The sequence below is a fragment of the Nematolebias whitei genome, chromosome 8 (genome assembly GCF_014905685.2).
Source record: "Nematolebias whitei isolate Nwh7 chromosome 8, NemWhi1, whole genome shotgun sequence".
Taxonomy (NCBI): domain Eukaryota; kingdom Metazoa; phylum Chordata; class Actinopteri; order Cyprinodontiformes; family Rivulidae; genus Nematolebias; species Nematolebias whitei.
Window position 1 is genome coordinate 42,434,708 of NC_056505.1, and position 12,450 is coordinate 42,447,157.

Below are 12,450 nucleotides of genomic sequence, written 5' to 3' on the forward strand. Positions count from 1 at the left end.
CCTAGGTGTGAGTGAGAGAGTGAATAGTTGTTTGTCTCGTTTGTCTCTATGTGGCCCTGTGATGGACTTGCGACCCGTCCAGGGTGTACCCCGCCCCTCGCACAGTGACTGCTGGACATGGGCACCAGCGACCCCCGTGACCCAAAATGGAATAAGCGGGTAAAGAAAATGGATGGATGGATTCTCAACCTGTACTGAAAACAGTTTCTGCGTCTCAGCGCCACCAGCTGGTGAGAGGTGGTGACATCAATTTGAACCCGCCCACTGGAACCAGTACTGAAAGCATAATGGAAACACAACCTGTACCGTACCGAGTAGAGTAGAGCCGTGCTGTCCCAGTACTACAGGTACTAATGGAAAAGGGGCAAAAGTGGCACTGAGCAGTCACTGCACCATTGTTCTACTCCAGATATCTTAGGCTGAGGGGCTCCAGCTCTTGAGTTCAGGGGTCCAGCGGGATGCCTCTCCTGCAGTTCTCTAGTTTGAGGAGATCCAGAAGGACACTTTTCGTCTTACTGTTCTTGAGCTGTATGTGGTCAGAACAAGTACACCAATCCTGATTTTGAGGGTCAATACTAATATCTGATAATTGCATAGCTCTGACCTGCCATTACCATTTTTTTCAGAAAGTGATTTCTCCAGCGTCTTTTATTAGCATTTTTAGAATATTTTATTATGGATGTTGTTTTCAAACAGGAAATCGGTTCCAGCAGTCCTTCCTTCTATTTTATCTTTGAATTGTGTTCCTATTGAGTTTGTCGATACTTGGGTATCTTAGTTGATTCGCATCTCTCTTTAAGCCCGTCTAACTCTGAATGCTAGGAAACACCATGTGACTGTGACTTTTCTTCCCTCCATTGATTATGGTGACATTATTTACATGAATGTTCCTGCAAACACCTTACAGATGTTGGATGCTGTCTATCACGGTGCACTAAGATTCATAAGCCCTGAGATAACTTCTTTTGTGACTTGGTGCTATATAAATAAACTAAATTGAATTGAATAACAGGCTACAACTACCGGACCCACCATTACACCCTGTATTCACTGGTTAACTGGTCATCATTAACTTCACACAGACTCTCTCACTGGTACATTTTCATCTTTAAATCACTTCTTGGTCTGTTACCTTCATACATCTCCTCCTACATGTCACTGCGTGAGTGCAGCTACAGCGTGCGCTCTCAGGACATTATTACATGCTATGTCCCCTCAGTACAGACTGAACTAGGCAAAATGGCCTTCTCCTACGCCACTCTTGTTGCCCGGTACACCTTGCAAAAAGATCTGAAGCTCTGGACCTTAACCTCTCTAAATGGCTTCAAACAACTGCTAAGTTCCTAGCAAAAACCAACGCAGACATGTTCCTGTTTTTAGTAATTTATATCACTTTATAATGTAGCTGTTTTTGTTTTGTTTTTTAATATGTAGAGGGATATGGGGTTTGATATATATTGTAAATGATCAGTTATGAGTTAAGCTCATAAGATATGCATTTATTATTCAAATAACCTCGTTGTGGGCACCACCTCTCTTTTTAGAGGAAAAATCAGTCTCTAACCCCCAAAATAAATGTAAACTGAAACATAAATTATTTTCTCGTGTTTAAAGGTCATCAAATCAGTTAATACACACAGATATGCCAAAATAATCACCATTTTTGTTGATTTCATGTATTTTATTACAAAAGTAATAATCTGTGATATATCTGATGAAGATTATGCATAACGAACAAATTAACAACGAAATAGCTCTGCATCAAAGGTCTAGTTGGTTATTCAAATCAGTGAAACTTAAAAAGACAGATTTTGGACTAGTTCTGTTTGTAGAGTAGTTGAAATTGTCTAAATGAGCTGTGGTGTGTATAAAGCAATATTATTGTGATGTATGATCACCAGAAAGGCATTAAAGGTCTCTTTCTCACCAGAACGAGGTGTCAGAATGTTCCACAACTGCTTAAAATGATACCAGCAAGGCCTGAGATGCTCCGGTGACTGGAAGGCGGATTGTGTCCTCAAAGGTCACCAATCACCATTGGAGGGACGAAGGTCCGACCACTGGCTCTGAAGTCAGCTGGGATTTATCACTCTGCAGTGCGATGGCTCTGGTTTGGTCAGGTTTCTCTCGTCCTGAGACGTTTGCAGAAAAGGCTGCTTCTCTCCCGTTCCCTTCCTTCCTAGGATATCTCACTATAGGATGCGTCTTTCTCTGAAGTTTCCTTGAAGTTCAGTGCTTGAAGAAGAAGTGGTGAAGAAGATGGGATGTAGAAGAAGTGGAACTTAACTGTCTGTGTGTTACAGATTGACTTTCGTCCTAACTCTTTGTCATGTTTGATAAAATCTAATGTCCGTTTTCTCTGTCTGCCTTTAAAAGTCACTCTTTTTTAAAAAGAGAAAAACATAAAACAAGTGATTATCTTAAAGAGAGATTACTTAAACAGACATTTTCATAAACAAACATTCAGTTCTGAAGCTTTTGAAATAACATGCAATGTTCATCAAAAGCTGTCGCTGTTCATCTCCTGAAAAGAAAATGTCATTTTAAACAAAGGGTTCTTTAAAATGTGTTATCTTCATGGGAACCCATCCTGGGAGTAATACTCCTTATTTTTTGATAAAAGCTAAAGTCTCAGCAGATGTTTCACATCGAGGTCAGTTGAACCAAACTCATTAAACGACCTGTCCGTTTCATGGGAAATGGGTTCATATTGAAAGTGAAGTTTTAGCACAGTAACAGTTTTTTTATTACACTTTCATTAGTGTCAACTAAGTTAGTGCTGAGTTGAACACCTGTAAAGCAAAGTCTGTTTGTTCCCAAGGGAATAGATGCATCTTATTTTAAACAGTTTAAAACACAAAACACATGAATGATGTTTGTTTGAGATGAAGTGAACTCCTTTTTCTGTTTAAGCTGAGATGAACTGTTTTCTGAGATGAGGTGTTCTTTTTTCTGAGGTGGTGAACTGTTTCTGAGGTGGTGTTTCCCTACAAATATAATTTTCTTCCATTTATTTTTCAATTTATATGCTTTTTTTCATGATTGTCTAATGTTGTCTTTATTGTCTACTGTTGTCATTTTTTGTTAAACCAGGCCTCTCTTGTCTCTGAGTCTTCAAGACTCAGTGAGACTAACCTTGATAAATAAAGGTTGAAAAAAATTAGCATTTTTAGCATCTTTTATTAACATTTTTAGCATGTTTTATTATCATTTTAGCATCTTTTATTAGCATTTTTAGCATTGCTGAAAGTGGCAGTGCTTTTTGTACCGACCTCAGCTGAAGTGTTCCCAACTTTAAAAACCTGCTAACATCCTGATCCACTGAAACATGGTTTCCTTCATACATTTATAAATATATATCTACATATGTGGATGTGGATGTATGTGGGTGTGTATGTGTATGCAAATACATGCATATATACATATGTGTGTGTTTATAAATATCTATATTCAGTTCAATTCAAACTTTATTTATACAGGTTAGTCTGTAGGGACTGAGATGGTGTACAGGTAGAACAGCTGACTTGGGCCCAGAAAGTAGCGGTTCAACTCCCAGCCATTCCCACATGTTGTGGTGTCTCTGAGCACAACATCTGATCCCTGATTGCTCCCCGGGTGCTTACATAGCTGCCCACTGCTCCACCTGGATGTATCTCAGGTGTGATGGACTAAATGCAGAGAACTAATTTTGCCATTGTAAGGGAACATACATTGATGACAATCTCAAACTTCCCTTACCTCCCACATTGAGTCATGAGGACTCGTTTTCGAGAGAGACCTGTTTTAGACAAAACTGCAGAGATACACACAGCAATAAACAGCCATAAAATGCATATAAAATTATAAATAAATACAAGTGTAGATATAAAACAAAATAAAACCAAGCTACATAATAAAACAGGGTAAAATACTAAAAACAGGAACATGTCTGCATTGGTTGTTGCACTGAACTTAACTTATTTTTCTTCTTTCAGCTTTTCCCTCTTCAGGGTCTCCACTGCGAGTCATCCTCCTCCATCTCTCTCTGTCCTCTGCATCCTCTGTCCTCACTCCAACTACCTCCATGTCATCTCTAACTGCATCCATATATCTCCTTTTTGTCTTTTTCCTGGCAACTGCATTTTTAACATCCTTCTACCAATATACCCACTGTCCCTCATCTAGACATGTCCAAACCACTGTCCCTCATCTGGACATGTCCAAACCATCTCAGTCTGGACTCTCTAACTATCTCCCAGTACAACCTGTGTTGTACCTCTGATGGACTCATTCCTAATCTTATCCATCCTTGTCACTCCTAAGGAGACCTCAACATCTTCATTTCTGCTACTTCCTGTTCTGTCTCCTGTCTTTTTGCTAATGCCACTGTCTCCAGACCATACAACATAGTTGGTCTCAGCATTGTCTTATAAACTTTTCCTTTGACATTTGCTGACACCATTTTGTCACAAATCACTCCTGAAACTTTTCTCCATCCACTTCATCCTGCCTGGACTCTCTTTTCCACCTTTTTATCACATTCCCCATTTTCCTGGACAGTGGACCCCAAGTACTTAAAGTTCTGCACCTTTGTGACCTCTGCTCCTTGTAATCTCACTGTTCCACTGGCCTCCCTCTCATTCACACACATGTACTCTGTCTTACTACAGCTGACTTTCATTGCATTAAACTTAAGAGTAATTTAAAATCCCTTAGAGAGGTCAAATTGGACATCTTCAGATCTTTTTGCAAGGTGTTCCAGGGTAACCTAGCGGAGTAGCGGAGTAAGAAAAGGCCCTTTTGCCAAGTTTTGTCTGCACTGAGGGGACGCTGCAGGTAAATATGTCCTGAGAACGGACGCTGTAGATGTACTTACAAAGTGACATGTAGGAGGAGATATATGAAGGCAGCAGACCAAGAAGTGATTTAAAGATGTAATTAATATCATATAAACACAATAATATATGTGTGTATATGTGCACTTGTGTGGGGGAGTTAGAGAGGGTGGACCTGTGATCAGAGGGTCACCAGTCAACTCCCCGGTTCAACTTCTCGGACCAACAACATCAAAACGTGGGTGGAAAAGGTGAAACTAGTGATGGTAGTATGAAACAAAAGCTTCAAAACATTCTTTGAGCCCTGTAGTAAAATTACATTGGACCACTGCCTGTTTTGGTGCAGGAGAAGTCACGTGACACGTGACGTCCGAAACACAAACTGTTTTGTTGTTGGAATGAATCTCTTGACTGGTTCGCCGTCCAAACAGCTGATTCCCTGACACCACCTCGTCTTGAGTCTGACAGGTGACAGGTTGAGACGGTTTTGAATTGAGTGCACTCAACACTATAAAACAGCTCTAAAATATTTGCAATGTGTTGGAGAGTAGGTGTGTTTTTACTGTTGTGTTGTTGATATAGTTGAAATTGAGTAATTATGGAGCCAGCCAGGAAAAGAGGTCATTCTAACAACACTTCATTCTGCTCATGATAGGTGGTTTTGGCATTTAAATGTCAAAAAAGTTATAGTAACGTTCAGCAGTGAAGATATTATCTAACCCATTTAACCCATGTATTTAATATAATTACAGTAAAATGATGTATGTGATTTTAATAGTCATAAGCCAGTATGGGCTCAAATTATTATTTTTTTATTTACATTAGTGTATTTCTGCAGGTGCAGTGTTTGGTGTGTTCAACTGAACTGAAGCATCATGATACCTCCTCTATGATTAGACACTTCAGCGCCAAACATGGAGATACAGGAGATGTCATTTCATTGTTATTTTTAAGAATGATAAAGACTCTGATTCTGCCAAAGTTACACAAGCGCAATAACATTGCATCATTTTTATTTTTATTTTATTTTATCTCTTCAATGCACATTTATCAATCTTTATTCAAAAACATGTAGGCATAAATACATTTTCAAACCAGACAACATAGAAAGTTGATGAATTTAAAAATCTGTTTTTTACCACAGTAAAGTAGTTTCTTTAACACTAGTCACTGAAGTTCTTCGGTGTGTGGCACCAAAAGCATAACGCCTAATTTGACAGCAGCATTGCAAAATGCCACAAGAGGCCACTGTAACTGAAGCTTCAACAAATGAACCTATTTTTGAAACAATTGGCCCAACTGGTTCAATGCTTCATAAAAGCTTCATTTGCTCATCACTAGGTGAAACACCCACACCTGCCTCCACCCTTATTTGCCCCACTTGGGCCCTTGTGCAAGGCCCTTAACACCCCCCCCCCCCCCCAGCTGCTCCCCCGGATATCCCGGAATCCTGTAGCAGCTCTCTACTCCACACAGAGGGTTGTGGTAGCTCAGTGGTCTGTGGTTATGTCAGGAAGGACATCCAGAGTACAAAAAAATCACCAACCAAGTCTTCGTGCAACAGTTCGCTGTGGTGACCCCTGAAGAAGGGAGCAGTCGAAAGAAGGACAAATAATAATAATAATAATAAAAAACATGTAGTATATACATACACACACACACACACACACATATATATATATACAATATACACAGTATATTTAAGCAAAATTAGTTGTTAAAGCCTCGTGTTCAGTCGTGTCACAGTGTACAGTTCAGTCAGGGTGTCTGTTGGTGTTCACCTGGAAAATTTGCTTTCTTTAAGATAACCAGCAGTGATCTGAACAGCACACACCAGATTTATCCCCAGTCCAACCACTTGAGATACTGTGATATCAATTAGTGAGATGATATGCTTGCCTTTGAAGCAGGTTTGGTGATTCTGAGGAAGACTTCTCCCAGAAGCAGGGCTCTGGGGGTACGCCTGGCCAACCAGAGGACTCAGACAACCAGAGAAATGTCAGACGAACAGACCAAACCTCCATCCACATTTCTCCTGTCACTGTCACCTCCCCACCAGGAGGAAGTACCCACCGACCAAGTTAGTACCAACTATTGTCTTCAGAGGTTCAATCAATGTAGTGACACATGCAGGAAGGAGCAGCCTAAAGAACAACAACAATATGACACAGCACACATGCCTAATCTGACACTGTGTGAGGGCAGCAGATGGTTCAGGTAGCTGAATAAAGTTTAAATAAATGTAACAATAATGTTTTTCCCTGATATTTCTTATTAATGTGGATAAAAAATTAGTAACGATAAAATGAAACGAAACACTTTAATTAGGGCATTGCACTTAAATGTTTTGAAGAATGTACTTTGCAAGTTATTAAATTATAATTCTTAAAAATATACAAGTGAAACGTTTCCTTTACTTTCATTAATTTAAACTCTTCTTCGTGTGGTTTTAAGGCTTCAGATACAAAATGCTAACCAGAAATGGCTTTTTTTGAAGGAAATGTCCAAAGAAAGACCTAATGATGAAGTATCTTCTTATTTGCTGAAGCAGTCAGATCCTCTGATTGATTGATTAATTGATTGATCTAAATATATTTTATATCCCAGAGGAGCATTTATTTCACAAGAATTCAAAACATTTGACAGAACTCAAACTGGCTGCTACCTTTCCATTCAGTTAGTTTTAGCTGTTTCTTGCAGGTTCTTGTTTTTAGTGAGCACTCTAATCATAAATGGTAAATGGACTGTACTTATATAGCGCCTTTCTATCTTATTTCAAGATACTCAAAGCGCTTTACACTACAATCTGTATCCTCATTTACCCATTCATACAGCACTCTACTAGATTTCTACAAAGCTAATTGAACAAATCATTCTAATGAGACTAATCAGAGCTTTTAGATCACATTCATACACCGATGGGACACACATCAGAGGCAATGAGGGGTTCAGTGTCTTGCCCAGGGACACTTGAGCATATGACTGCTGGTGGATTCGAACCCCCAACTCTCGCATTGGAGGACGACTGCTCTAACCACTCAGCCACAGCCGCCCACAATCATAGTCATAATCATAAATGTGTTCCTCACACAAATTCTTTGTAATTTCTTCCAACTGTGGATTATAGTTGCCCTGTACACACTGCTGGACCTGCTTTTACAAATCTCTTCTTTTGTGTTTCAAAATCTCTCTCCAGTGAACAATACAGACTGTGAAGTGGTGCCCATGAATGAGAAGAACTTGGAGGGTCTATGTGAGTCTGGACCCAGACCCATTCTGCCTCACAGTTCTATGTTCTTTTTCGGACAGACCAACCTGTGAGTTACTTCAGTCTGGTCCTTTACTACCCGCAGTCTTGTCCTTTACCACCCTCAGTCTTGTCCTTTACCACCCTCAGTCTGGTTCTTTACCACCCGTCAATCTGCTCCTTTACTACCCTCAGTCTGCAACTCACTGCTAACACTATAATAATAATAATAATAATAATTTTATTTAAAAAGCACCTTTCAGGACACCCAAGGACACTTTACAGTAAGAAAAACAGGAATAAATTAAAGTATAAAATACATAAAGTATATAAAATACATACAGAATATAAAATACATAAATAATATAAAATACATACAGCAAAGTTAAGGATAAGCGAGTCTATAGAGATGTGTTTTCAGAGCAGTCTTGAATAGAGAAAGAGAGGTGGTGTTTCGTAAGTCAGGGGGTAGAGAGTTCCAGAGATGAGGGGCAGAGCAGGTGAAGGCCCTGCTCCCCATGGTGGAGAGGCAGGCAGAGGGTACATGGAGGTGTAGTGAAGAGGAGGATCTGAGAGAGCGAGAGGGGATGGAGATGTGTAGGAGGTCAGATAGGTACGGAGGGGCAAGGTTGTGGATGGCTTTGAAAGTGAGAAGAAGAATTTTGAAGACGATGCGTGATTTAACCGGGAGCCAGTGGAGCTGCTGCAGGACTGGAGTGATGTGATTATAGGAGGAGCTTTGAGTTATGACACGGGCAGCTGAGTTCTGGACCAATTGCAGCTTCTGGAGAGTTTTGTTGGGGAGGCCATAAAGAAAGGAGTTTGCAGTAGTCAATCCGAGAAGTCACAAGACTGTGAACAAGGATGGCTGTGGAGCGAGGTGTGAGAGAAGGGCGGAGGCGGTTACTATTTCTGAGATGGAAATAGGCAGACCGAGTAACATTGTTGATGTGTGAAGTGAAGGAGAGAGTGGTGTCGAGGATGACACCAAGACTCTTGACCTGAGGTGAGGGGGATAGCAGAGAGTTGTTAAGGGGGATGAGAAGATGTTCTGAAACTAAACTATAGGTTTAACTACAAGAGCAGACTGGAGGGATAAAGTCTGTCCAGCCAGCCAGTCAAACAGTCAAGTCAGTAAGCAGCTTTATTCTGTTGCAGGGGCAGACTTTATGAATAGGTTTTTAATTTCTGGTGGGTTCATGTAAAATATATTTCTGGAATGCAGGAAATAAATGTAACTTTTGCTTTTGGATCAAACTGTTTTATTTGTTGTGATGTATTCATGTTTTACATGTTTGTTTCTGTGATTTTATGTCTTTTATGCTTAGGCGATTATAAATCCTTGATTTCTTGATCATTGAACTATTGACATTTTTCACCATCAATGTTAGTTTCTATTAAAACAGGAAGTTGTTACAGCTGCTTCCTGTTTCTTTGTGTCTGCTCAGGGTGAGGCGGCTGTGTCACTACATCGTGACCCTGCGGTACTTTGAGATGTCCATCTTGGTCGTCATCACAATGAGCAGCATTGCTCTGGCAGCAGAGGACCCCGTTTGGACACATGCTCCTCGCAACAACGTGAGGCAAACTGAATACACTTGTTCCTTTTTTTTATTTAACCTTTATTTATACAGGTGGTTTCATTGAGTCATGTGGACTCATTTTCAAGAGAGGCCTGTTTGGGAGAAGATGGTGGGAGTTAAGAGCCTTGCTCAAGGGCCCAGAGTGGGGCAAATGAGGGTGGAGGCAGGTGTGGCTTTTTCACCTTTCCCACCCACATTTTGATGTTGTCAGCTCAAGGAGTCGAACCGGCAACCTTCCGATCACAGGCCCACCTTCTCTAACCTCTGCACCACCACTCCTCTTAGAAAAGTATTTAAGATATTTGTTCTGGTTAGTAAGAGTTTTTCTTCTGACTGTAAAATGGGACACATGAAGAAAAGTTTTCTAGTATGTGAAATAATACAACTAAATAATATATTTGACTGTCTGAATAATAAAATGTAAACTATCAGAATCTGCATGTACTGCCTGACAGTCAATACACAACCAACTGGGAGAGTCATACAACCTGAAATATCTAATACTACTAATAAAACCCTTTATTTAATTTAACCAGGTAACTCCTTTGTGAACCATTTTTCATTTACAGTGATGACCAATGAACCTTGGAGACACGCTCTGTCAGCAGAATACAGATCATCATTGAAGATAGTCATGAGGAAATGGTATAAATAAATACAATAAATCAAAAAGGGCATTCAGAAAGAAAGCAGAGAACTCTTGTCATAGTAGCACAAGAATAAGAAAAAAAAAATTAGAAGACATTTTGTTGGTGCCTGCCACTTGTTACATAATATCCAACACCATGACATAGTTAGTTGAACATGTGCATACAAAAATAACTTTCTGTTCAGGCCTTATTAAAGTTGTCATAAAAATCATAAATGAAGATACACATTTAGAGAGTGATAGTAGTTTGTACCTTGAAGCAGTAGATTTTTCTGTATATAAGAGGCACCAACACAAGATCCATGAAGAGCAAGTTCTTCTGAAACAAAAGGAGCACATTGTGCAGTACATGGTACCAGGGTGGAAGATGTTAGCTGGCATTATACTTGTACACAGAGGAACACAAACTAAATGGCTTTTCTGGTTTGCAGGAGCATTGATTTCAAGTGTAAGACTAAAATCTCACCAAATGAAGCACACCACTGTAAGAAACAAGTATGCATAAATACTGTAAAAAAGTCAAGTTCCATGTTGACCCACAGCTAACATGAATACAGTAGAAGTACAAGGTACAGAAAAAAGCTTTTGGCATTGAGAATTATTCCATTAATATTAACAGATAAAGAAACATTAAATAGACAAAAAAGCTGCAATGGTGGGCACAGTTCTGCTAACCCACTAATAGCTGAGCTTATTTTCCAGGTAGTATATTAGTGCTTTTGCTAACTTTAAAAACCTTCAGTGGAATTAGTCCTGACAAAATTAAATCCTGTATAATCAAGTCTGAATTGTTTTTAAGGATGTTCTCTGCACCATAATCATACAGTGCAATTGTGATATTAACAAAACTATGCAAAGCTCAATTAAGCTAAGCACTAACCATAGATGTCACCACTTTGAATGTGCTTTTTCCTCCTCATATTTACCTCAAACAGTCTCTAGCCCATGGTGTCAGTTTACAGCCAATAACAGACTTTAACTGAAATGAAGCCAGAACAGGAAGATAACATGAAAAAACACATTTTCACACTCAGAAACATGATAAACAACCAGAAACAGAAAGTTTAATTCTTACCCAGCATGTTTTGCAAGACTCACAGTGTCACTGGGATGTGACTTTCTCACACATATCATACATCTTTACTTCAATAAAAACAGCAACTTTGTAGTTAGTTTATAAAAGTTGTTATCCACAAAGAGGATTGCTAAAGTGAATTATTTATTTACAGTAAATGACAGACGGGAGAGGTCCGACACACATTGAATGCATCATTATAGTAAATGACAGGAGGGAAACGTCAGACAGACATTGAATTTATCATTAAAGTAAATTACAGGAGGGAGACGTCCGACACACCTCGAAAGCATAATTACAGTATCCAAAAAAGTTCAATCTGGTCCTCTGGACATTCAAAAAAACAAAAGCAAAACAAAGCAAAAAAAAATTCTAGAAACGTTTCGTCTCTCATCCAAGAGACTTCCTCAGTCTGAGGTGCTGTTTTCAGCTCAGTCTCTTAAATAGCACCTTCTTAGAGTGGATCAACCAGTTTGCTGCTGACAACCAAAACCAACTGATCACATGCTCAAGCAGGACCATCAGCCTAACAATGGGTCATTAGCACACTGATGGCTGTTTACTACTCACAGAGGGCTGAGTGATACTAGCAATCACAGCATTGTAAGAGGGGGACAGTTGAACCCGGAGGCCTCCACCCCTGTTTAATGATGGACGATTTCTTTTCACAAAGATGGCCTCCTTTACTCCTCTCTCAAACCATCGTTCCTCTCTGTCCAGGATGTGAACATCTTCATCCTTGAAAGAGTGACCGCTGGCCTGGAGATGAGTGTAGACCGCAGAATCCTGGCCTGATGATGTTGATCTTCTGTGCTGGGCCATCCTTTTGGCCAGTGGCTGTTTAGTTTCCCCGATGTAAGACTGATCACAGCCCTCCTGACACTGAACAGCATACACAACATTGCTCTGTTTGTGCCGGGGGACTGGATCTTTGGGATGAACCAGTCTTTGCCGTAATGTATTTTGGGGTTTAAAAGCCACTGGGACGTTATGTTTAGAAAATAAACGTCTCAGTTTCTCTGATACTCCCTCAACATATGGAATGACCACTGGTCTGGGTCTGGGTTCCTCCTTTTCACCTG

General features: G+C 39.9%; 1 protein-coding gene across 1 annotated transcript in view; it reads left to right on the plus strand.

Annotated features, from left to right (window-relative positions):
* The window catches only part of cacna1ba (calcium channel, voltage-dependent, N type, alpha 1B subunit, a), a 668,325-nt gene that overhangs the window by 369,427 nt on the left and 286,448 nt on the right, over window positions 1-12,450 (plus strand). Inside the window, exons 25-27 of the mRNA XM_037680745.1 lie at window positions 6,725-6,894; window positions 8,011-8,131; window positions 9,510-9,639. Of these exons, the coding sequence (XP_037536673.1) occupies window positions 6,725-6,894; window positions 8,011-8,131; window positions 9,510-9,639 (421 nt within the window). The remainder of the gene's footprint in view (window positions 1-6,724; window positions 6,895-8,010; window positions 8,132-9,509; window positions 9,640-12,450) is intronic.